The 24,921-nt window shown below is 41.2% G+C and overlaps 1 protein-coding gene across 2 annotated transcripts in view; it reads right to left on the reverse strand.

Moving 5' to 3' along the window:
• Positions 1-24,921, reverse strand: part of SYNE1 (spectrin repeat containing nuclear envelope protein 1) — a 645,053-nt gene that overhangs the window by 126,817 nt on the left and 493,315 nt on the right. For both annotated transcript variants that reach the window (XM_082249740.1, XM_082249741.1), the window contains 8 exons: positions 19,623-19,754; positions 17,657-17,853; positions 16,273-16,405; positions 13,576-13,758; positions 11,124-11,273; positions 8,254-8,430; positions 3,865-4,020; positions 684-839 (listed from right to left, as the gene is read on the reverse strand). In XM_082249740.1, the coding sequence (XP_082105866.1) occupies positions 684-839; positions 3,865-4,020; positions 8,254-8,430; positions 11,124-11,273; positions 13,576-13,758; positions 16,273-16,405; positions 17,657-17,853; positions 19,623-19,754 (1,284 nt within the window). The remainder of the gene's footprint in view (positions 1-683; positions 840-3,864; positions 4,021-8,253; positions 8,431-11,123; positions 11,274-13,575; positions 13,759-16,272; positions 16,406-17,656; positions 17,854-19,622; positions 19,755-24,921) is intronic.

Consider the following 24,921-nt stretch of genomic DNA (forward strand, 5'->3'; position numbering starts at 1 on the left):
CGTTCCCCTCCACCTGGCTGGATCGGATCAGAGGGCAGTCAGGTGTAAGCGGACAGCCAGTCCATTTACATCAAACTGCCCATTGAGCAGAGTGGGCCATCATCCGGCAGCTCTGCTCAGCTCAGAGGGGGGGTCAGCATATGGATCCCCTGCTTAGAAAAACTGTGAAATGGGCCTAAGGGGTCTATTATTGAAGCAATTAATGTGACATCCACCAAACATTTGCTGGTGCTGAATTAATCACTGTCATTTAACACATGCACCAGGAAAATTCACTTGAATGTCAGATTCCCTTCATTATAAATATGCCCCTAGGATGTAGCACACACACAACACCCCGTATAGTATCTAGTAAAGGGTTTCTCAACCAGGGTTCCGTGGAACCCTAGGGTTCCAATTCTGAGGTAGCTAGAGGTTCCTTGCCAAATGGGCAATTTCTGCCTCTCAGATAAGTTCCCATTGACAACATTGTTTCTTTTAACTATCTGTAAGGGTATAATTCTTCCCAATGATGACAAGAGTAAGAAGCATTATTCCCACTGACTGTCACACTAATGTGTCATGAGTTGTAGATTTATAATTTTTATTTTTAGCAGGGGTTCCCCAAGACCAGAAATGTATTTCAAGGGTTCCTCTGTTGAAAAGGGTGAGAAAGGCTGATCTAGTATAACTAAACCACATACCTTACAATCCAGATTAGCCCAGGACTGGTGAAGTTCACCAAGGTTGTCCATAATAATTGCACTGACTTTTTCTTTTTTGTTATGAATTAGGGAAAGTCCAGTCTGTCCAACCTTCTCCACATCTTTTTCTTTAGCCTTAATAAGCTCTTCCAGTTCCTGATGGAGGCAATCAATTTGAAAAAAGTTAATGAAAAGTCTTTGGAAACTGTTGCTAGTATGAACAAGTTGTCCCAGTTAATCGTTTCTACACAGCAAAGGACATCTTCTTTGTGTTAGCCGAGTAATAACTCAATGATAGCAAAAATGTTTTTGTTGGTACAATGGAAACATCACATCAGTACGACCTTAATCGGATACTACAGGACATCCAAATGAATACAAAATATATATTGAAAGATGGTCATTAAGACCTCAATTACAGATGCGCAGTGGCCCAAACAGCGTGAATCAGTAATTTTCTTATGCAGATGGAGCTATGTTCGAGGCTGTCTGCATTCAGGGCCACTAACTGGCCCCTGCACATCTCTCAAATTAGGGATGAGTGGCTGTGTCTGTGCAGCCACGGCATCTCCATAGAGTAACATAGGCTGCTTGCACACAGCTCCTGGAGGCTCCAGCTGCGTAAACAATCAGCCGGTTCACACTGTATGGGCCATAATGCCTGTGTAAATGTGACCTTATTTGCGAGGTTTAATTTCTGTCATATTTCTGTCATTATTGCCCTTTCAGTGAAATTTGCCATTTGGATTCAATATTATTCTACTTTGAAGAAAATGTCAGTTAAGGCCTCATACACACAGGATTTATGTCATGGCTGTGGTAAAAGTCCAACTTATACCTGTGAATAGATTTACAGTTGGATGCGGATAGCTTGTACAAAGCAATGACAGGCTGACGACGGGTATTTACATGTAATTTCATATGGAGGAATTGTCTGGGGTTAGGGATAGATGATCGCCCCTAACCCCAGGTAAGCAGGTAAGTACTCCATGTGCATTTACATCTGAACACCCAAAGACAGCTGTGAACAGCTGCAAAAACTCTGGGGGGGGGGGGGGGGTTACTAAAATTGGAGCATGCAAAATCTGGTGCAGCTCTGCATAGAAACCAATCAGCTTCCAGGTTTTATTGTCAAATCTCGATTGAACAAGCTGAAATTAGAAGCTGATTGGCTGCCATGCACAGCTGCACCAGATTCTTAGAGCTCCAGTTTTAGTAAATCTCCCCCACTGTGAGTCTGTCATTGTTTTATATAGGCTGGCAACTATTTGCTTTGATCTGTGCATCCAACCATGGGTACTGTATATGTATAAGTTAAATTCTTGCTACAGCTGTGTTAAAATTCCTATGCTACTGAGACTTAAAGTGGTTCTAGAGTTTCAAAGTTTTTTTTTTATCTTAATGCATTCTCTGCATTATGGTAAAAAAAAACACTCACTATCTTTCCTGGCTCCCCCCTCCTCCCATCTCTAAACACTTACCTGGCTCTTGTAACCGCTTCAGCGCCGTCTCTGGCTCCAGCACCACCTCCTGCTTTCACAGGAGACACTGAAGGCACCAGGAGCCATGGGGAGAGGGAGCGGGAGAATGTCTTACCGACACTGTGGGGTTCATTTACTAAAGTTGGAGAGTGCAAAATCTGGTGCAGCTGTGCATGGTAGCCAATCAGCTTCTTCAATTAAGCTTTGACAAAAAAAAACCTAGGAGCCGATTTAGTAAAGTAAATCAACCCCTGTGTGTGTCTATGGACTGTCAAAACAGCAGAAGACCATGCTTTCTGTGCAATATCATTGCACAGAGCAGGTAAGCATGACCTCTTTTTTTATTTAAAAAATTTGACTTTAGTATCACTTTAAGTTTAAAAAAGAAAAGAAAACCTAGTGTCCCTCACTAAACTTAATAGTATTGCAAACTAGCAGAAAGGTATTGGGCTGGGTTTAAAATATCAAAGCATCCTTTTTTTTCCTTAACATAAATTTCACATAGTTTAAAGCCCAACTGAATCTGCTGTATTTGTCACTGTAATCAACAGTGCCGCTTAAGGCTCCATTCACATCCAGGCATCCCAGATCGTGGGCAGAATCGCCGCAATTCTTCCCACGATCCCGAATCACGGCAAATCCCAGGACAGCTGTGCGATTCCCATCACTTCCAATTGCATCCCAAATCGGGGGAATCCAGAATGTCTAGATGTGAATGGAGCCTTAAAGCGGAGTTCCGTCCCTCCTCCAAAAATTAAAAGTCAGTAGCTACACATACTGTAGGTGCTGACTTTTAATATTAGGACACTTACCTTTCCTGGAGTCCAGCGATATCGGCACCACAGCCGATGTCTCCATCGGCTGTCGGGTGCTCCCGCCGCCATTGCCAGTCAGGGAACCCGGCAGCGAAGCCTTGCGACTTCACGGACGGGACCCTACTTCACATGCAGGAAGCGCGCTGCGCATTCGGATTGGCTCGGCGGCAGAGGAGGGGTCCTCACTTCGCCACAGCGCCGTTCCTGTCAAAAACAGGTACCCGTTCCCCCCTCCCCCCTGAACGGTGCCAAATGTGGCACCGGAGGGGAGGGAGGAAGCAAATGAGCGGAAGTTCCACATTTGGGTGGAACTCCGCTTTAAGAGCTCAAGCACTGTTGATTGGAGTAGTAATTAGAGGGACAATTTACACAACTGTAGATCCAGGCTGCTTCTTGTTTGAGAGGAGTGGTCCAACTCTCCTTTACATCAGAATTTAGGAATGAAAAAACACCTAAAAGAATATTTATTGCTTTATATGCAGCCTGACTGCATCACAATGATAAATATAGAAAGTTCAACTGGGCTTTAAGGGTCCATTTTCTGCTGCATTGTGATGTGTGACTGCATGTATGTTAACATGCAGTATTGTGTGCATTTTTTTATCACAGCACACCACAACGTACAGATGGTTTACAACTGAATGGCACGAAATGCACCACGGTGAGTTCTATTTGTTTCCCCAATGAAATAGTGTGAAAAGAGCCCAAATGTAGGAGCAGCCCTTGATATGTAATCACCTTTACATAAATTATGTAAATTATGTATATGAGGGGTGGTCACAAGAAAAGCTTTATTGCTGTACATTTGTAAAGGGCCCTTAATATGCTTCTTAAATGTGACAGGCAATATACAAAATAGATAACATATGATGGCTGGTGCCTGACCTGGCAATCTTTTAAGCTGTTCTGGACTGAAGCTTGATCTCCGATGCTCTGATATTTCTGCAGTTTCTTTTCTTGTTTCTCAAACCAAGTTTTTAGACTCTGCACACTGTTCCTATATTCTGTCCATGATTCCAGCAATCCCTCTAGCAGCTGAATCTGTAGAGAAATACACATGAGAATACTGTGGGCAGTAATCATAATATATAGTTTCAAATTTTCTTTCATAATTTGAAGGACTTGGCATAATATGAACAAATGCATTTAAAACTAAAATATGGGCAGATAAAAAAATGAATGCAGTTGTGTATTCCTATTATAATAGTAACATGTATTTATGGATACACCTAGAATAAGTACCACAATGTGTCTTGATTCAGTCTATCCATCCCCTGCAAAGAAGCTCCTAAGTTTCGTTCACGTATTGGTGTCTCGGATCGCAAGCAGGATTGCCGGAATTCTGCCCGTGATCCCGAATCATAGCAAATCGTGGGACACCGGTGTGATTCCCATTACTTCCAATGGCACCCCAAACGCGGTGTGATTTCGGCATGATTGTCGCCCAACGCAAACAAAATCGCAGGGCACCTGTCGCCTAAAAGAAGTACATAGGCGTGTCATGATTCTGTTTGCGCAATTTTACTGCAATTCGTCGGACGACAATCGTGGCAAAACCTCGCCGCGTTTGGGGTGTCATTGGAAGTGACGGGTTCTTGTACTTCTTTTGGGCGACAGTTGTCTCGCAATTCTGTTTGCGTGATTTTACTGCAATTCGTCAGCGACAATCGTGGCAAAACCATACTGCATTTGGGGTGCCATTGGTGCCATGATTGGGGATCGCTGGCAGAATCGCAGCAATTCTGCCAGCAAATCAGGGCCCTGATATGTGAATGGGGCCATAGAATAGAAGAGTAAGAGGTAGCACTAGGTGCCAACCTAGCTCTGTTATATACACAACAGCGATCATGCTGACTGAAGGAGAATTTAGAGAAATGCTGCTCTCATTGTGCTGCAACTGTATTTTAGCTGGATATTCAGCTGTTCAACTTCAGCCCAGCTTTCTTTAACACAGAGTGATATTAGTTATGTAGCATTAAAAAAGGATATACACTATACTACCAAAAGTATTGGGACGCCTGCCTTTACACACACATGAAATTTAATGACATCCCAGTCTTAGTCCGTAGCGTTCAATATTGAGTTAGCCCACCCTTTGCAGCTTTAACAGCTTCAACTCTTCTGGGAAATCTGTCCACAAGGTTTAAGAGTGTGTCTATGGGAATGTTTGGCTTTGTGCACTGGTGCGCAGTCATATTGGAAAAGCAAGGACCAACCCCAAACTGTTCCCACAAAGTTGGAAGCATGAAATTGTCCAAAATGTCTTGGTATAAGAGTTCCCTTCACTGGAACTAAGGACCCAAGCCCATCCCCTGAAAAACAACCCCACACCATAATCCCCCCCTCCACCAAATGATTTGGACCTGTGCACAAAGCAAGGTCCATAAAGACATGGGTGAGCGAGTTCGGGGTTGAGGAACTTGACTGTAATGCACAGAGTCCTTTCCTCAACCCAACAGAACACCTTTGAAATGAATTAGAGCTAAGACTGCGAGCCAGGCCTTCTCTCCAACAATAGTGCCTGACCTCACAAATCAGCTTCTGAAAGAATGGTCAACCTTGTGGACAGCCTTCTCAGAAGAGTTGAAGATGTTAGAGCTGCAAAGGGTGGGCCAACTCAATATTGAACCCTGCCGACTAAGTCTGGGATGCCATTAAAGTTCATGTGCGTGTAAAGGTAAGTGGCCCAATACTTTTGGTAATATAGCGTATATTTTTATAATGTATATTTAGAAATATCACTGGTCCGTGGATAAGATAAACCTTAAGTGCACATCCTATTGTAACATGTTCTACTTTTCTTTTAATAAAAATTTTGAACATGGAAAGATAGACCATAAGATAAGATAAACTTTACAAAGTAATACTATTTGTGCATTAAAGGTTATTAGGTTATCCGTAGCAAGATCCATGTGAAGAACACAAAGAACTTCTGCTGAGTAATAAAATATTAATCAAAGGACTTTGAAACAGCCACATTAATAAAATGTCTGTACGATTTGCACCTAGACTCTTGTGTGGAATTATTCATTGAAGAAGGTATTTAGGAAAAAGATGAAAATTATAATTATATGCTAAGGATTTTTTGTGCTGCACCCAACACTAAAATTAAGCTGAAATTGGTGATGAGTGATTTATCAGGACTGCCACTGGCCACCAATACAAGGTGGGGGTTAAAATAACACTGTCACAGGCCATTAATGCAGGGAGGGGGGGGGGTTACTAGATTTGCCGTTGACCAATAATTAAGAGGGTTTAAACAATACTATTCCTGACCATCAATGTTGGGTGTATTATTGCAGTTACCGCCACCAATGCTAAGGGTTAATTTAGCAGTCATTGACACCAATGCTGCAGTATTATTGCGTCCACTGACACCAATGCTAAGGGTTATTATTGCGTCCACTGACACCAATGCTAGGGGTTATTTAGCAGTCACTAACACCAATGCTGCGGTATTATTGCATCCACTGACACCAATGCTAGGGGTTATTTAGCAGTCACTAACACCAATGCTGCGGTATTATTGCATCCACTGACACCAATGCTAGGGGTTATTTAGCAGTCACTAACACCAATGCTGCGGTATTATTGCGTCCACTGACACCAATGCTAGGGATTATTATTGTTACCACTGACATAAATGCAAGGGGTTATTTAGCAGTCACTGACACCAATGCTACGGTATTATTGCGCCCACTGACAACGATGCTAGGGGTTATTTGGCAGTCATTGACACCAGTGCTGCGGTATTATTGCGTTCACTGACACAAATGCTAGGGGTTATTGTTATGGCCACTGACACCAATGCTAGGGGTTATTATTTTGTCCACTGACACCAATTAAAGGGGTTATTATTGCGTCAACTGACAACAATGCTAGGGATTATTATTGTGACCACTGACATAAATGCTAGGGATTACTTAGCAGTCACTGACACCAATGCTGCGGTATTATTACGTCCACTGACACCAATGCTAGGGGTTATTATTGTGGCCCCTGACAACAATGCTGGGAGTTTCTTTTACTGTCACTGACACCAAGTGGGACGAAAACGTATTACCACTTTCTCTTCAGTGTGCTTTGTAGTAAAATTATAACTAAAGACAAAGCTTTTTTTTAGTTTTGGATAGAAGGAGAGGGATTAGAACACCTATTTGGTTTGTATCGCATATATTCTGTGCCCCCGTTACAGAGATTCACCCTCTCTATTTGTCCTGTTCACCATTATAATTGAAAGTGAACGTAAAAGAAAATCCCAAATTGTGGGTTGTCCCCAGAAAATTAATAGGAGTGAAATATTTCAATGGTGACAGTAGTTCTAGTGACCTGGGGGGGGTCCCAAAGGAATTCTCTTAATTTGCAGGGATTTCCTCTCACTTCCTGGTTTGGCTATGGGACAGGAAGTGAAGGGAAATCTCCTTACAATGGCACACAGATATTGAAAAAACCTGCCAGAGGTTATAACCCTCCCTTGCTCTATTCAAGATAAAAAAATAAATGTTTTGACTATAGTAGTTTAAACTATGTAGTTTAAAAGTACAGCAAAAGTAAAAGTACTGCAGGACCAAAGATTTCAAACGTTGAAATACTTTACAGCCCATTCATTTAAAATGGGCTTCCTAGTTCAACACATTGCACTTCAACAGATGGAAAGTAGCTGCCATTGTGCTATCCTCTAAAAGTTTCAGTGAACAGACCACACAAGAGCCCCTCTATAATTTTTAAGTTCACCACCACTGCCAACTATTTTATATTACCATGACGAAAATAGATAATCAACAATATACCTGTTACATTTAAGTTTAAGTTAAAGCAAGTCTTCACTCTCTCAATCAACCTTGACTATTTTTAATCCTCGTGCTGCTAGCATTAGTAAATAGATAGGAGAGTATATAACATATACTTGTTTTAAACTTGTTTTGCATTTCTTCATTTACTTCCTGGTTTACAGGCCTAAGCAAATGATGTTATACATCCCATGAATCTTCAGGACAGAAAGAGGGGTTTTCTCAGCTAAGCACACCCTACTGCCTGCATGCCTGTGCTAAGGGCAGATAGATCCCAGAAGTGAATGCTACATGAATCATCTGCCCTTATTCAAGATGGCCATGGCCGTGGGGTTTTTCAAAGTGATTTCTCAGCAAAATAAAGCATGGAGATGTGGATAAATGGGTGAGTTTGCTTTGCATATAAAAATAAATTAAATAGTGTTCTTGCTTTTGATGCTTAGATGCAGTGTAGTTCCACTTTAAGTATGTATGTTATTAGTACCTTTTCAGTTATCAATCCTTGAAGGATCTGCCAGCGTCTGTTCATGGCTCCCAGCTTCTCAGCAAAATCCGTTTTGTCACTCCTCTTACTTTCCACATCTTGGCTGCTGATCTGGAGCACTGACTGATTCACAAAGTCCACTGTCAGCTGCTTACAATTGATGTCAATCTTAAATCCCTGCAAAAAAAAATACAAAAGATATTCTGAATTGTTGAATGGAAGTAATACAGTGCTTACTTTGACATAAACGTATTTTTTTTCTTTATTTACATAATGCTATCCAGCACTACCATATACTGCATAACCTTTTTTTTTTTTACCAGCTCCTGACTCAAAGGACATGACTAGGGGATTAAAGAGGATTTGTCTCCATTCTGCTCTGATCATCACTCTCCTCCACCATTATAAATAACCACATGACCACAGGTTGGAGTAAGATAGCTACAGATGACGCTGTGATTGACAGCGAAACGCGTCTAGCGATTGGCAGAGCGGATTGCCACGTCATTTCTGGCCGGTGAAGCGCACGCTGCGGGAGCAGCTGACCACCGAGCTTTTGTTCAATGCGTGTTTTTATACCATGTTTGTGAGTATACCCCTGTTTGCCTCAATAAACGTATTTGTCCCAACGATCTTCACCATGATCAGTTTTTCTTTTTATGTACAAACTCGGGATTACTAACTATTGCAAAGGATCTTACCGTTAACACACTTTTCAGCAGTCCCAGAGGAACCCAATGCAGAGGATAATCAGCATTCCTTGCCTGTTATTAACCACATTGTGGTAAGTAGATTATCACAGGGGGAGACCCCAGATCAAGCACGGATCAAGCACCAAAGCACTTTGTTACTCTGAAGGACTAAAATTATGGACATTTTTTATGCACTTACTATGCACTTTATATTTTGATTATGCACTTTTATGAATGTTTACCATATATATTCTAATATCCACTTTTTATGATTATTTATGATTAATTAGAATATTTATTAAGTTACTTAAAGCAGCGCTGCAGGTACCAACATACCAACTACTGGGAGCCATACCTCTGACGGGTCCCTACCAAGTATAAGTTTGCACCATCATGGAGCCGTACCTCAGATGGGTCCCTACCAAGTATAAGTTTGCACCATCAGGGAGCCGTACCTCAGATGGGTCCCTACCAAGTATAAGTTTGCACCATCAGGGAGCCGTACCTCAGACGGGTCCCTACCAAGTATAAGTTTGCACCATCAGGGAGCCGTACCTCAGATGGGTCCCTACCAAGTATAAGTTTGCACCATCAGGGAGCCGTACCTCAGACGGGTCCCTACCAAGTATAAGTTTGCACCATCAGGGAGCCGTACCTCAGATGGGTCCCTACCAAGTATAAGTTTGCACCATCAGGGAGCCGTACCTCAGACGGGTCCCTACCAAGTATAAGTTTGCACCATCAGGGAGCCGTACCTCAGATGGGTCCCTACCAAGTATAAGTTTGCACCATCAGGGAGCCGTACCTCAGACGGGTCCCTACCAAGTATAAGTTTGCACCATCAGGGAGCCGTACCTCAGATGGGTCCCTACCAAGTATAAGTTTGCACCATCTGGGAGCCGCACCTCAGACGGGTCCCTACCAAGTATAAGTTTGCACCATACTAACCTACCAGGACCTTGTACCCCGCTTGCTGCCATGACAAAGAACCACCCCAAAAGAAGAAAGCCTCTGTTAAAACGAAAACCAAAAACAAGGGCGGTGGACCGAAAAACCAAATGTCAGAAAAAAACAAGAAAATACAAGAAAATAGGAGGAAGGGTGGGAAATATTCTCCAATGCAGCTTTCCTCTGACTGAAGACTTCCTGAGGTCTCTAGCTTGATCCCTCCCTGTAACTCCACCCCTTCCTGGCCAAAACACCAATTAAAAGTCCCACCACTTATATTTTCTATCGTACTGGGCTGAAAACCCCTCCTTGTCCAAAACCCCTTTAACCCCTGTCACGCCGGCCCTCCGTCCATGTCTATTCTCTCCTTTACTCCGGGCCTCTCTTTATGTTATCTCTTTTCTAAATGGAAATCCAATGCACATTGCTGACTGAGCTGCTATGCAGCACAACGCACAGCTACACATGAATACAGTATGTGTTGTGGTGCAATGCACTGCTAGAGAAGATGTGCTGCCAGCCTATTTATTTTGAATGAACCATGTAACGCAGTCCACTTTAACGTACAAATAATATGTATGCTTTAACGCAACACATCTCAGCAGTTTAAAGTGAATCTAGCCTTAGAAACACATGCTGGATGAGTAAGAATACTTAGAAATACAGAGATGAATGAGGTCTTGTTTAAGTGATTTTACTGCTTGTTCAAAATATGTAAACATGTTAAATATGTTAAAGCGGAGCTCCACCCAAAAGGGGAAGCTACTCTTGTTTGCTCCCCACCCCCCTGCTGCTATATTTGGCACCTGACAGGTACCCATCCCTAATTCCAGGTGACCCCACTGCGGCAAGGTCCCCTGGAATTTCAACTGCCCTCCTCCTTCCCCCGCCTCCAAGTCATTCCCAAAGCTCAGCACGCTTTGCTCATGCACAGTAGGGAATCAGTCGTGAAGCCACAAGACACAAGGCTTCACTGCCAGTTTCCCGTACAAGGGATGGCGGCAGCAAAACCCAAGAGCTGACTGAAAAATTGGCTGGAGTGCCAACATTGCAGAATTCCTGGACAGGTAAAGTGTCCTAATTTTGACTTCTCAAGGAACAAAGTATAAAGATATTATCCTTTCAATATTATCCATTTAGGGAGACTAGATAATGCCACTTAGTATAACAATTATTACCACAGTTCAGTGGAAAAGTGTATTGATACCCCCCTCGGTGGTTTAACATTACCTTGTATTTCAGCAGATAATCCTGAATAGCTTCACATCCTACAACATTCCTGATGTTCTGTTCATCTTCCTTAATTACATTTTCCATCAGGGAAATCCAAGTCATGACTTCAGTAATGGCATGGCGTGAAGGAAGTTTGTCCATCTGCAGCTAAAAATAAAACAAAGTTTCAAAGTCACATATCATATAATGGCAGATTGGACATAGAATAATTGCGGAACTGTGAAATTTGTGGTTTCTCTGCATTTAAATACATGAGGAAGGAAGGAAAAGGAAAGAAAGGGGAAAGTAAAGAAGGAAGGAAGAGAGAAGGAAAAAAAGGAAGGAAGAGGAAAGGGAAGAAGGAAGAAAAATTGAGAGCAAAGGCTAAGGAAAAAAGGGGGAAGACAAGAAAGGCAAAAGAAAAGGCAACAGAAAAGGAAACAATTACATTAACACTGGATTTCCAAGTATACCTCTATTAGTACTTCTAAGTAAGACTCTATAGAGCATACATTCATTTACAGTATGTTTACTGACATCTATTGTATATAATTATAAGTCCCCATGTTTAAAAAGATTGTATTCACTGACATAATTACACATAATATTGCCTTTTCAAAAAGTAGAATGATTCACTGAATTCCTTTCCTCTAGGCATGCAGGAATGGGAGAAAACTGACAAGGCCATATAGCATGCAATAAACTGATGGGGGCCCAATGGGGTGGGTGTACTAAAAGCAAATAGACTGTGCACTTGGTAAGTGCAGTTGCGCCAGAACTTAGTAAAAAGGTGAAGATTCACTTTGCAAAGAATACCCAATCACATGCAAGGAAAATTTTAAACAATTGCATTTTTGCATGCACATGATTGGATGATTGAAGTTCAGCAGAGTTTCCACTCATTTACTGAGCTCTGAAGTAACTGCACTTGAAGAATGCAACTACACTTGCAAAGTGTATAGTCTATTTGCCTTTAGTAAATCCACCCCTATATTTATGTAAAAGCTGGGCCCTGTGAACGCAGTGTACCGTTTCTCAACACAGGCTTTCTTAAGACAACCCTTTCCTTCGTGCGCACATAGCAAAAGAGAAAGGTCACCTACGTCTATCTCCACCCTCCAACAGCATATGCTTATCTTATTCTTGCTACACCGCCCCACTCCCCACTGTTGAGACACTTGGAACAAAGTTAAATAGCCAGCCAGTATAGGTCTAGATATTGAGTTATAGGTCAGCATGTGACTCACTACCCTCCCGTTCTTCCTTGTGACAGCACTGGTGCCTTGTGACCTGTGTAATCTATGGTTACACGAGGCACTCTTTTCCCATTCCCAGAAGCCACGGGAGTGGTGTGAGAGCGAAGAAAGGAAGTGGGGAATGTTAGATGACCCTCTTACTCTGTCTTGCTTGGACAAAGGAAAAGGTTACTTAAGCCCCGGAGGATTTTCCTGCTCAAAGACCAGGGCCTATTTTGTGATTCGGCACTGCGTGATTTTAACAGACAATTGCACGGTCGTGTGACGCTGTACCCAAATTAATCTTTTTTTCCCACAAACAGAGCTTTCTTTTGGTGGTATTTGATCACCTGTGCGATTTTTACTTTTTGCGCTATAAACAAAAATAGCGACAACATTTTGAAAAAATAAAAATATTTTTCAAATTTTTTCACATGAAATTCCCCAAAAAAAAAATATTTAAAAATCAAAATTTTTTAACATTTTAGGCCAATTTGTTTTCTGCTACATATGTTTGGTAAAAAAAAATCGCAATCAGCGTATTTTGATTGGTTTGTGCAAAAGTTATTGTGTTTACTAACTACGGGAAAGATTTATGTAATTTTTATTGTTTTTTTTTAACTAGTAATGGCGGCGATCTGCGATTTTTTTGCGGGACTGCGACATTTCAGCGGACAGATCGGACCCCTGACTAACATTTTTGACACTTTTGGGGGTACCAGTGACATTACTACAGTAATCAGTGCTATACATGTGCACTGTTACTGTAAAAATGACACTGGCAGGGAAGGGGTTAACTTTATTAGTGATCAAGGGGTTAAGTGTGTCCCTAGGGGCGTGTTTCTAACTGTAAAGGGGCGTGGCTAGTGATGTAACCACAGAGACATACGATCCTACATAGCAGGATCGTGTAGTCTCTGCAGTTAGATCAGGGAGAATGACAGGTGGCTGTGTTTATATTAGCCGCCTGCCTTTCTCCCTCTCCACCGGGAGATCGCGGGTGACCGGTGGACATCAGAGCCGCCGGTCAATCTCGCGGACATGTCAGGGAATGATCGGGGGCAGGAGCCAGCGCTCGCCCCTAGAGGCTCGTAGGCGACCGACGTAGCCCTACATCGGTTTGCCTGTACGGGGCTGACTGCCGCAGTAAATAGTCGTCCGGCGGTTGGCAAGCAGTTAAAGCCTGGAAACTGTAATAATTTATCATTTAGTGACATCAGACTGTCCTATCATACCTGATGAAGCTTTTCTTGTACTACGGGGATATGAGTGAGGAGCTCTGTCCACTGATTATCTATCTTTCCCAGTTCAGAACGAAGTGCTGCTGTATCCACTTTCTTCAGACGAAGCAACTGGTTTCCAGTGCTCAGCACTGATGATTTCAGAGAAGATTTGGCATCAACCTCTTTGGAGAATTCCTAGAAGGACATGGTAAAACAAATGTCAAGTTGAGATCATTTACTTCTCTTGTACCAATTCAGTTCCTAAAAGTATTAGCGAAGATGTGTATAAAAATATAAAAATAATCAGCGCAACCAAAACAAAAATATACTTTTAACAACATTATTACGATTATTAGTGCTAAAACACCAAAAAGAACTATATGACTGCTGCTCACACTTTTAAGAGTGTGCCCACCCATTGTACAGTATTAATGAAGATGTTGACAATTAAAGGAAAATAATAGGGTTTCTAAAGTAGACCCCTTTCTGAAAATACTATTTGCCCGGTTTTCATGCTGTTCCAATTGCTTAGGTACTTTGTGGATCAATCACCATAAACGAGCATGCAAATCAGGAGTTCTTATTTAAGTTGCTTCATGCTTTTTCTGGGGTAGCCAGGTAGCTTTTCTTAGGGAGGTCAGCAACGGCTTCTCATGTTAATCTCAGTAAGGTTTGTATGTGTAAAGATACCGGTAGCTAGAATAATTCTAATGTTTGGATCTGTATGAAATACCAGTATTTGGTATGCAAAACAATATTAGGGATAAAATTAGTTGACTAACAGCTTTGCGAATTTTGTTATTAAATTATGCTGATTTGTAGGGCTATAATGCAAGCCATTGCAAACAATAGATATGGGAAGCTGGGCACCACTATGGGTGACATGTATCAATGCCAAAATAAAAGTAAATAAATATACAAACAGGAATAACAAAATCTGTATTGTCCCCTACAGCTTTAACAAACCATGACAACATGGCTGCTGTGAGCCCACTCAAATTATGGGTTCTTGTGACTTGCAAACCCATGGCAGCAGTGAATCCAAATGTAATTCCTAACTAGTGGGTGGGCATCATATGATGGTGCCCATTCACTGCTACAAAAAACACATTAGACCCCGATTCACACTATGAATCACACAGGGACACACTGCGCGTCCCTGCTCGATTCACATGCGATTTACTGCTGTGTGATTTGAGCCCATTCAGTTAAAATGAAATTGCATTGCAACAAAAGTAGTGCATGCACTACTTTTGGAAACGCACTGTAACCGGATCCAGTGCAGGCACAGACACTACGTTTGCAACCTGTATTTGGGGTGTCGATAACTTAACATTGACACCCGCTATAGATCGCAACTGCAATGCATTTTGAATGTGGTGCAGGAAACATGCAAGGATCGTGGGTTTCTTGGAACCATGTTCTAGTGTGAACCTAGCCTTGGAACTTACAAAGTTCAAACGTGTATCTATTTACTCCATATCTTCAGTATGAGAACCATTTACTCCCTATCTTCAGTATGAAATCCCTATATAAGTGTTAAACCCGGAAACCAGAATGTAATATATTGCAGGTTGCCAATACTTAGATGTGGTGGCTTTATTCATTTTATTTTTTTAGGCATTTTTCCCTCTCTTTTCACCTGGTGATCTGGCCAGTAACACATTAGACTGCATTTTGCATTAGACTGATTATACTCCGGATGAATGAGTACAGGGGGCACCTTTGGACAGCAGCATTATCGGTCCGGGGTGAGGAGAGTGCTAGATGTAGTAACAGATTTACACATTTTTGGTAGTCACAGCAAAAAGTTTTTTTCTTTTAGGCTTCTTTCACACGGCCGCTCCGTGTGAAAGGTCCGCTGCGGGACTTTTTTTTTTTTTTTTCCACGGAGCGGATGACATTTGTGTCATCCACTCCGTGTGCCCGCATATCATCCCATCCGTTTGCGGATGATATGCGGACATAATGTAAGTATATGGCACTGCGGATGTCAGCGGATGACACCGCTGACATCCGATTTTCCTTCCTTTCCGTTTTTTACACGGAAGAAAAAATAGGGTTCTGTTCTGTTCCATTTGAAAAAACGGAACAGAACTGAAAGGAGGAAAATCGGATGTCAGCGGATGGTATTCCGCTGACATCCGCAGTGCCATTCACTTACATTATGTCCGCAAATCATCCGCAAAAAAATAGGATGATTTGCGGACACACGGAGCGGCCGTGTGAAAGGACCCATAGGATAAATGTTTTACATAAATAAAAAATAAAAAAATTATCATTCTAAGCACCCCGTCAGTGTTAAATGGTTTGTCTCATCTCTGCAGCTGATACATCCGCCTGGAGAGATTGTTCTTTTGAACAACAACAGACTTACAGGCTGGATCACCAGATGCAAATAAGAGAAAAAAAATCCAAAAAATTTAAAACTAATGCAGTCACATCTAAGAAATGGTAAGCTGCAATATAAATGTTTGCTCAGACTGGCTCATCCTCTCATTTTACCCATTCCAAATAGAAAGTTTCTTTAATGAAAACCAGGAAATTGATAGTTTGATTGTAGATTCTTTACTGTCCACAGGATAAAACAGCTGTCACATAGGGTTTTGGGGTCCCACATGACTCAAAATAGGGTAGACATGCATGCAGGCACCAACATTGATGCAGGCACCTTTATATCAGCTGCTTAACCAGCTTATATATATTTACCAAGAAAGCACTTAGATGATCTCTGACTGTCTCCAGCTCTTGAGGCACAGTAACAGATTGTTCAGTCCAAAAGTCCAATCTATCCATTGCAGAGCGCAACCAGTGAACAAGTTCAGCTGACTCGTTTTTATATCTAAAAGAAGAAATGAAATGTAATAGTCAATTTAGCTCTTTTATACAAGTATTTTAAATTATCTGGACAATTTTGTAACAAGTTACAAGCCTACTCTTAAGATAGTTACTGAAAAACATCAGAACCTATAGGAAATGCACTATTGCATTGCATTTGGCAGCAACATGCTAGTTTGGCTAATTTGTTAACGTGGCACTAAACTCTGGTTTAAAAAAAGAAAATTCTATTCAAGTAGATTTTCCTAGCAAAAAAAGGTCTTCTATAGCTCTTAACCTTCTCCAAACCTCCCAAACCTCCAGTAGGAGTGTAGCCACCCTCTCTTTTTTACGCCCGGGATAGACTAGAGACAACTGACTATGGCTAGCATGAATAGAGGTGCCACTTTGTGCTGGAGAAAGAATAGGAAGACATGGAGGTTTATTTACTAAAACTGGAGAGTGCAAAATCTAGTGCAACTGTGATGGTAAGCCAATCAGCTTTTAACTTCAGCTTGTTCAATTAAGCATTGACAAAAAAAACCTGGAAGCTGATTGGCTTCTATGCAGAGCTGCACCAGAGTTTGCACTCTGTAGTTTTAGTAAATCTGTGGGATTCCACAGAGTCTTTGATCTCCTTCTCCCCGGGCACCCAGCACTCCCCCTGAACCCAGAAGTGCTCATAAATAAGCACATCCGATTCCGTTTTACTTTGCAGGAGATCAGTAAACATCCAAATAATGTTTACTGGTTTCCCCCCTTTCCATTCTGAAAATAAATGTAAACAGTGGTGCAGTTGCTAATGAGAAATGTAGAAAACATTATGAATGGATGTCATTACATCTATTCATAACGTTTTCTATGCCCCCCCATGCTGCTACAGCCACATGCTGACTATTGTTGTTTTTCCTATATTCAAGGAAAGCGAATGCAGCAGTGTGGGGGAGTGTTGTAAATTGCATGAATGGATGTACGGTGACGTTGCAAGCAGTCATGAGCACCAGTTAGCTGTCAGTATTTGGTCACCGATACAACCATAAACTTACAGCCTTGGACATAAGGGTTACTAAGTTGGCCTGATTCAAGTAGTCCTGCTGTAACCCAACCTTTATATATATGGCAATAAAACAGTTAAGTAGAGCTTCAGACTAATTTTCATATTTATATTCCATATACATTGGGAAAATCTGTTCATTAAAATAATACAAATGTGTCACTAATAAATATTTAGTTTTGGTGCTAGATCCTATTGGGCATCCGTGTAATCTTTTGATACCTTGTCCAATGTTTGAGGATATTCTCCAGTCGGTTCAGTTCCTTAGAAACCTTGCTGGTGCTGTTCAGCCATTGTTCTCCTATTTGATTCAGTGAGCTCTCTAGCTCTGAGCAATTGATTGACATCAGCAATCTCTTCCCATCTTCCAAGACTTGGTAAAGTCCAGGTTGGTGTTCTGCCAAGCTGGACTTAAAGCACTGTAAATAGCAATCAATGAGAACTGGTTAATTAGCTTACTTACACCAGCCAAAATCAAAGCACATCGGTAACCAACTACTGTTGGACTTTGAGCCCTATTTAGATGCTGTATGTTTAACAACAATGACAAACCAATAAATTAATGATGACATCAATGTTAAACACTGAGATGAAATAATATTAAATGGGTGTATAGTGCAGCTTCTATTTTGAGGATCCCTGTTTAAAGGCACTTAGACTAATAAGAGGAAGTGGTGCAAGTCACAGGGTTCTCAAGTCATCAACTGGGGAGCTTTAGTCCTGCAACTACAAATCTTGGATATGTAGCTAGGCGCTTCTAGTAAAAATGGTAATCTTGCTCAGAAATTTGTTTATGATCTTTATTTAACAAGAACAGCCAATGCGTTTGGGGATCATGGCTTAATAAAACTGTGTAAGAACCACAACAAAATACATTATGAAGACAAGATTAAGGCCAGCCATCGACGGTTCAAATCTCCGCCGGTTCAGCAGAAACCATTTATGGGCAGGTCCAACTTGAGTACAACCAGCCTGCCAGATTTTGCATGCAATTATTGCTAGTGGCTTGTATAGCCTCTAGCAATAATCACCACCTTCTCCCAACAGGGATTATTCCCCCCCCCCCCCCCGTAGGGAGAATACAATGACTCGGCAGGGGAGATTCCCCTGTCAACACTGTCTGTGGTTGCAGGAAAGAAAATCAACTCATGTATGGCTTGCTTAAGGCTCAAATGGTGCTTAAAATGTCAGCGTAACCTAAACCACAGTCAGAGTCGCCCTCATTGCTATCAGGTTACACTGACATTTTCAGACCCATTTTAGCCTTCTCTTAGGCTGCATATACATGGGAGTACTAATCTGTACACCCAAAAAAGGGCTGCCTTCACCTGCATGGGATGCCCAAGTGTTCTATGCAGCTGTGTGCAGTCAGCCTGTTTAAATCAATGACAGATGGCCAGCTGCATTGACCTGCACAGATCTTCAAGAACCTCCTGGACTGTAGTGTACATCAGTGTGAGCTTGAAACACGAATCAGAACGTAGTCTGTCTGATTAGGTCACCTGGTATTGATTTGAACAGACTGCCTACATGCAGTTGCATTGAACACCTGTGCATTCTGCCCGGGTGAATATGGCCCTTCTTATGGGTGTAAAGATCAGTATGCCCATATGCCCTTCTTTAACACCAGAACAATTTCTCATAGCTATTGGTCCAGAACTAAGCATCCAGTACTTGACCCGACCATATGACTTAGCCCTGGTGGGTGGAATGAAATGTGTCAAAATGCATGGTTAGTGGAGTAGCGCTGGCTGAAGGCACCTAACACCTTACATGGGTCAGGTCGGGAGAGCAGTGTCCTGGATGCTTAATATCATTACTGCTGGATCAGTTTGTTTGGACGCCAAGACCCCCGCATCTGAGGACCAGGGGAGAGAACTATTTCTCTTGCTTGGAGTGGCAATACAAGATTTTTTTTTTTATTGGCCCAGAGCTGCCACATATCTTTCAGAGCCTTTGCAACTACAAGATGAAGCTTATTTAGATGTGTTCTTCATACTATTCTATCAACAAACCAACACCAGGCTTGGAGAACATATGAAAATTACTATATTGAGATTAAAATGTAGATCATGATTACACAAACAGGCTAAGTGAATAAAATATGATTCATATTATACATTTAATTACTTGGGGATGATAAAATATATTGATACATAAAATATATTGATAAAATATATTGATGTACCTGATACAACTGAATTCTTTCTTTTAGTCTTTCTTCTGATTCTTCCACAAGCCCCACAATAGGTATGTTGCTCTCAATTGTTTCCAGCTGCCTGCTTAGGTCTTGATATTTTTCATCCAATTGCATCCATGTCTAGAGATTTGTGGTTAGCAATACAGAAAACACCATTCAATATATACAGTTTCAAACAAATAAAGTTAATAACCAGACATTGACAATAAGTAAATAAGCTAACATAGTGAACATCAATAAAGGGAATAACACGCCTAAGCTTTTGAAAAAATATACCATTGACAGAAAAAAAAAAAACAGGAATCTATATTCCTTAGGTTAATAATTACTTGATCAATGTGGAGACATGCCCATTGCTCATATGGTTAATGCCTACGATTCTAGGATAATTGACATTCAAGTAGAGCTGGCAAATCAGCAGCTCAATCTAAATAGTGATTCTCCCTATCGGCAGAGATCTAATTACTAATGGCTCAGCACTGATTACATAGTAGACACCAAATGAATCCCAAGATCCCATCCTCTCCTCAAAAAAATTTGCTTTCAGGAATCTTATTTACCTACTCCAAACGTAATGCAGATAAATTCTTAAAATAAGAAAAGTTTTACATTTAGGAAAAGACACATAGAAAACCTATACCAAAAAGAAAAGATTAGGGCATATGTCAAGACACAAACTTTTTATCTTAGTTCTAAATAGAGTAGGGAATGATTAAAAGTCTTTTTGTCTTTTTACTGTTGTTGGGAGTCCCATGGGAAGGATTTTCTCACACTTACTGACGTGATGATAATGGTTTTACCAAACAGAAAGTGAGAGACAATCTGCAACAGGAACATAGACAAAAAAAAAAAAACATGTGGGGTACTAGCCATCCTCCACTCGCCTAAAGAAAATAATTTTTATTTCTCCCTGTGTTGCTGTTGGAGTCGAATTTCAAATCATTTTCTTTCAAAAATCGTATAAAAGAATTATCATTAGAATTCCTTGCCCTTATTGGGCTGCAGCAACAGCCAATTTTCGTGCGGCTATGAAATCTGAGTGATCGAGCGTGTTGGAAATTTTTTGAAAAACAAACTATTTGTTTTACTAATCACTAATCAGTGATGGGAGAACCGTGTGAGAAATATAATCTAAAAATAAATGTGTATGAGCACAAGAATAGAAAATTCCCGGAAAGAAAAGAAAGTTCCCAGAAAGAAACCTCCCAGCCACGAAAATTATTTTCTGTAGCAACATGATGTACTTGAAGGCTTGGTTGGTCAAATTTTGAACCTACCGTAGGCATCATCGGATACCAAAATGCATGACATTTCTAATTTTGGAGAGAAACTTTGTTCGGAATTCGACCCATATATGCCCTATATTACTCTAACTTTCATTCTGGTAAAACTTGTCATCAGGATAAGAAAATAGGGTTCTAATGAGTGCCCCCTCTCCAAGCCTCCATGCCCCAAGGAGACTTGGTCTCCGGGATGCCCCGTCCCACCCCCATTGGTGACGATAGGAAAACATTATGTTTCCATTTACATTTTTCTGCATGGGCATACCTGCTGTTATGTTAACCCATTAAAACAATAAAAATTATTAGAATAGAAACAAGGGGTAATCTCTCGAATGATTCCCCTATTAGAATTAAAATACTAATAGTGGTTAACACTTTCACAACTCTAAAAACCCCCAAAACCAAGAAAAACGTCTGAACATACACTTTTTAGGAGCTGACTCCAGAAGGAAAGAACTGCATCAATGGCTTTTAGTTTGTACATTTACTTTTGTACATTTTAGAGTAACTTGGGATTCCCCAAATCATGTGAATCAATATGCCAAGACTGCTTCTAGCTATGTGGTTGAAACACTACCACACAGTTAAAGGGGAAGTAAACCCATCAATTTAAAGTGGAGTTCCACTCAAAAGTGGAACTTCTGCTCTTTTGCTCCCCCCCCTCCGGTGCCACGTTTGGCACCTTTTTGGGGGGAGGGGGGAACGGGTACCTGTTTTTGACAGGTACCCTTCCCCACTTCCGGGATATGTCACCGCGGCGCGGACCCTCTGAGGTTTGGCCCCCTCCTCCTTCCCCCTCCTCCGAGCCAATAGGAATGCGCAACATTCTTCACACATGCGTAGTAGGGATCCGCCCGTGAAGCTGCAAGGCTTCACTGCCGGGTTCCCTTACTGGCAATGGTGGCGGCAGCACGACAGCCGATGGAAACATTGGCTGCGGTGCCGACATCGCTGAACTCCAGGACAGGTAAGTGTCCTAATATAAAAAGTCAGCAGCTACAGTATGTGTAGCTGCTGACTTTTCATTTTTGGAGGGGGAGGCAGAACTCCACTTTAACAGTTTCAAAAAACAGTTACATTTCCGGGATGCCAGGAATGCTAACTGTCACATCGGTTGTGCTCAAACCATCCAAGTGCTGGTATCATAACTGATCACATTGAGTACTTTCAATCTATATGCTGCTAGCCTAAGAGTATGTATATGGAAAAGTATTTTGGTAATTTTTTTTTTTTTAACATTTCTTCCGCTACCTCCCGGTTTCCATGGCTAGGCAAATGATGCCATACATCTCAAGAGTCTTCAGAAAGGGAAGAGGGGTTTTCTCAGTTAAGTACACCCTCCTACCTGCATGCATGAGCTAAGGGCAGATGGATTGCACCATGAGGTAGATGCTACAAGAAATATCTGTCCTTACTCAAGATGGCCTGGAGGGGGGAGTCAACGTGATTTTTCAGTAAAACAAAGCATGGAGACATGGATAGATAGGGGAGTTTGCTTTGCATATGAAAAAAAAATTTAACAGCATTTTTGTTTTTTGGTGCTCAGATACAGTATAGTTCCACTTTAAAGTACACCTGTAATCAGTGATTTCCTAAAATAAAATAAAAATATTTTTAGTAAAACCTGTAATGAGAGAAGCATAGAGGCTGTTACTGCTTACTGCTTCGTATTTGCCTAGCTATCTTGCTTACCTTCCTACAGTACATTGACTTGCTGATTGAGAACTAACACGTCTTAGTGATTTAAAAGGCACCAATAATGTTAGTGAGGAAACATAACAGCTGGTTAAAAATAATTTTCAGTATGGCGCAAGCAATGGCAACCTTTTGATTACTCAAAATGGGTTTGCTTTAAATTTCCAGAGCTTATTAAACTTTCTATTCAGCTAAATACATTTCCAACAGTCAGGCGTCCCATGCTGTTAGTACTAGAGTTCTACAGTCAGTAGGGAGCATGAGCTTTGCAGAGGTACAGGTCTGACTCAGAAGGGGACTTGTCAGACATCTGCAAAGAAACCACTGCTTCTGCACAGAGAGCAAGGGTTTATTTCTACAGCATGCTGGTAGGGAACAGGCTTTTCCATTTAGGGCTGTGGCTGTTTATTTTTTAAAGAAAACCAACTGTAAGACGTTGCACACATTTTGATGCAGCTGAAATGTATTTAGCTGATTTAAACTGAAAATTCAGCTGGCCCTTAGGACATAATTTTGTACAGTAAATATAATATTACAAAAGAAAAAAAGATAGATTTCCCTTTATATTTCCTCATGGTGATAAGCTAGAAAGCTTATTAATGACCTTGAATGATTTGCCTTTAGTTAATTGAATGTAACATGGGAAAACGGTCAGTGCCAAGGAGGGAATATAAACACAGTTTTGTTGGCACTATTTATAAATCCCAGTTTAGCCCAGATTAACAACATTATGCATTTAATTTAAATATGAACGTTCCTCATTCGGAACTGCCTTAGATAACAATGCATGACTTGTGGGCATGAAAGTAGCAGATGATGAAGTATGTATTTTGGTGCAATTAATAGAGAATTAAACCGTTAATAATACTAAATTTTTCTTTTACTAAAAGCAATATAAAGTTAGTACATTGACCAGAAAAAAATTAGTTGTATACTGAGAATTGAGCCTTGTGATGTTTAATATTTGTAGGAACAACTGCCCTTGTTGCCAATTACTGTTATTACTGTTATATTATATTACCCTTGTTGCCAATTACTGTTATTACTGTTATATTATATTATATTATATGTTATATTATAGGAACAGAAATACAAATCGGACTGAATGATATGACAATTTTAATTCTGCAGACACTCTTAGTCATGAAGCTTTTTCTTGTGTTCTCTTTTAGCTTAACAGGTGAAAATAACATAACTAAACTCATAGCAATATTTCCAAATGGATGGCGTGAGAGCAAGTTCTAATCGACCTACAAGGTCTTTACAGCTCTTCTGAGCTCTGGTATGGAGATCTTCCAGCATTGTACCGTTGTCACTGGAAGTAGTGAATCCGATAAACAGTGAATGCTCCATATCTACATATTGCACTCTCTGTTGGACTACCCACCACAATACACGGAGAACACACTTCACCTAATGACACCAGGAGCTTAAAGTATAACTAAAGGCAAAACTTTTTTTAATTTCGGAAACAGTACAGAGGGATTAGAACACCTGTCAGTTTTTATTACTGTCTGTGCTCTGTTAAGGAGATTCATCCTCTCTGTTTGCCCTGTTTACCATTAACACTGAAAGTTAGGGCTCTTTCACACAGGCGGACCGTTCAGATCCACCTGTCCGTTTTTTTTAGCGTATCTGAACGGTCCCCCCATGCATCTCTATGGAGCATTGGATGTCAGCGGAGACATGTCCGCTGACATCTGATCCGATCCGTCAAATCTGGACGGATGGAAACCCTATTTGCTATCCGTCCAGCCAATCGGATCGGATAGGATCGGATGACAACAGACCGACGGTCCGTTCCCATCCGATTCCCCCATAGAGATGCATGGGGAACTGACAGCTGTGTCTTCACACACAGTGCAGAGGCACAGCTGTCATCCTCCTGCTCAGTGGGGGATCAGGGGATCGATCCCCCGCTGAGATAAACGGAGTCCGTCCGACGGATGGAGTGTGTGAAAGGGGCCTTAAAGTGAAAGAAAATGTTGGGTTCTTCCCAGAAAAGTAATACAGGAGAATCCTTCCAATCGGGACAATAGTTCTGGTGACCTGGAGGTCCCCAAGGGGGGCTTTCCTCTCATTTCCTGTTTGGCTATGGGACAAGAAGTAAAGGGAAATTTCCAGAAAGGCACACAGATGTAAAAAAAACAAAGCCTCCCTTGCTCTATCCAAAATTTAAAAATAAAAAACTTTTGCCTATTGTTCTACTTTAACTTTGGTGTACATCCATGCCAGGTGTGTGTGCAGATTTATTTACCAAAGTCCTGTTTTTAAGACCCAGTGGTGAATTAAACCCTGATCCATTCTAA

The sequence above is a fragment of the Pelophylax lessonae genome (assembly GCF_965119305.1).
Source record: "Pelophylax lessonae genome assembly, chromosome: 3".
Classification (NCBI taxonomy): domain Eukaryota; kingdom Metazoa; phylum Chordata; class Amphibia; order Anura; family Ranidae; genus Pelophylax; species Pelophylax lessonae.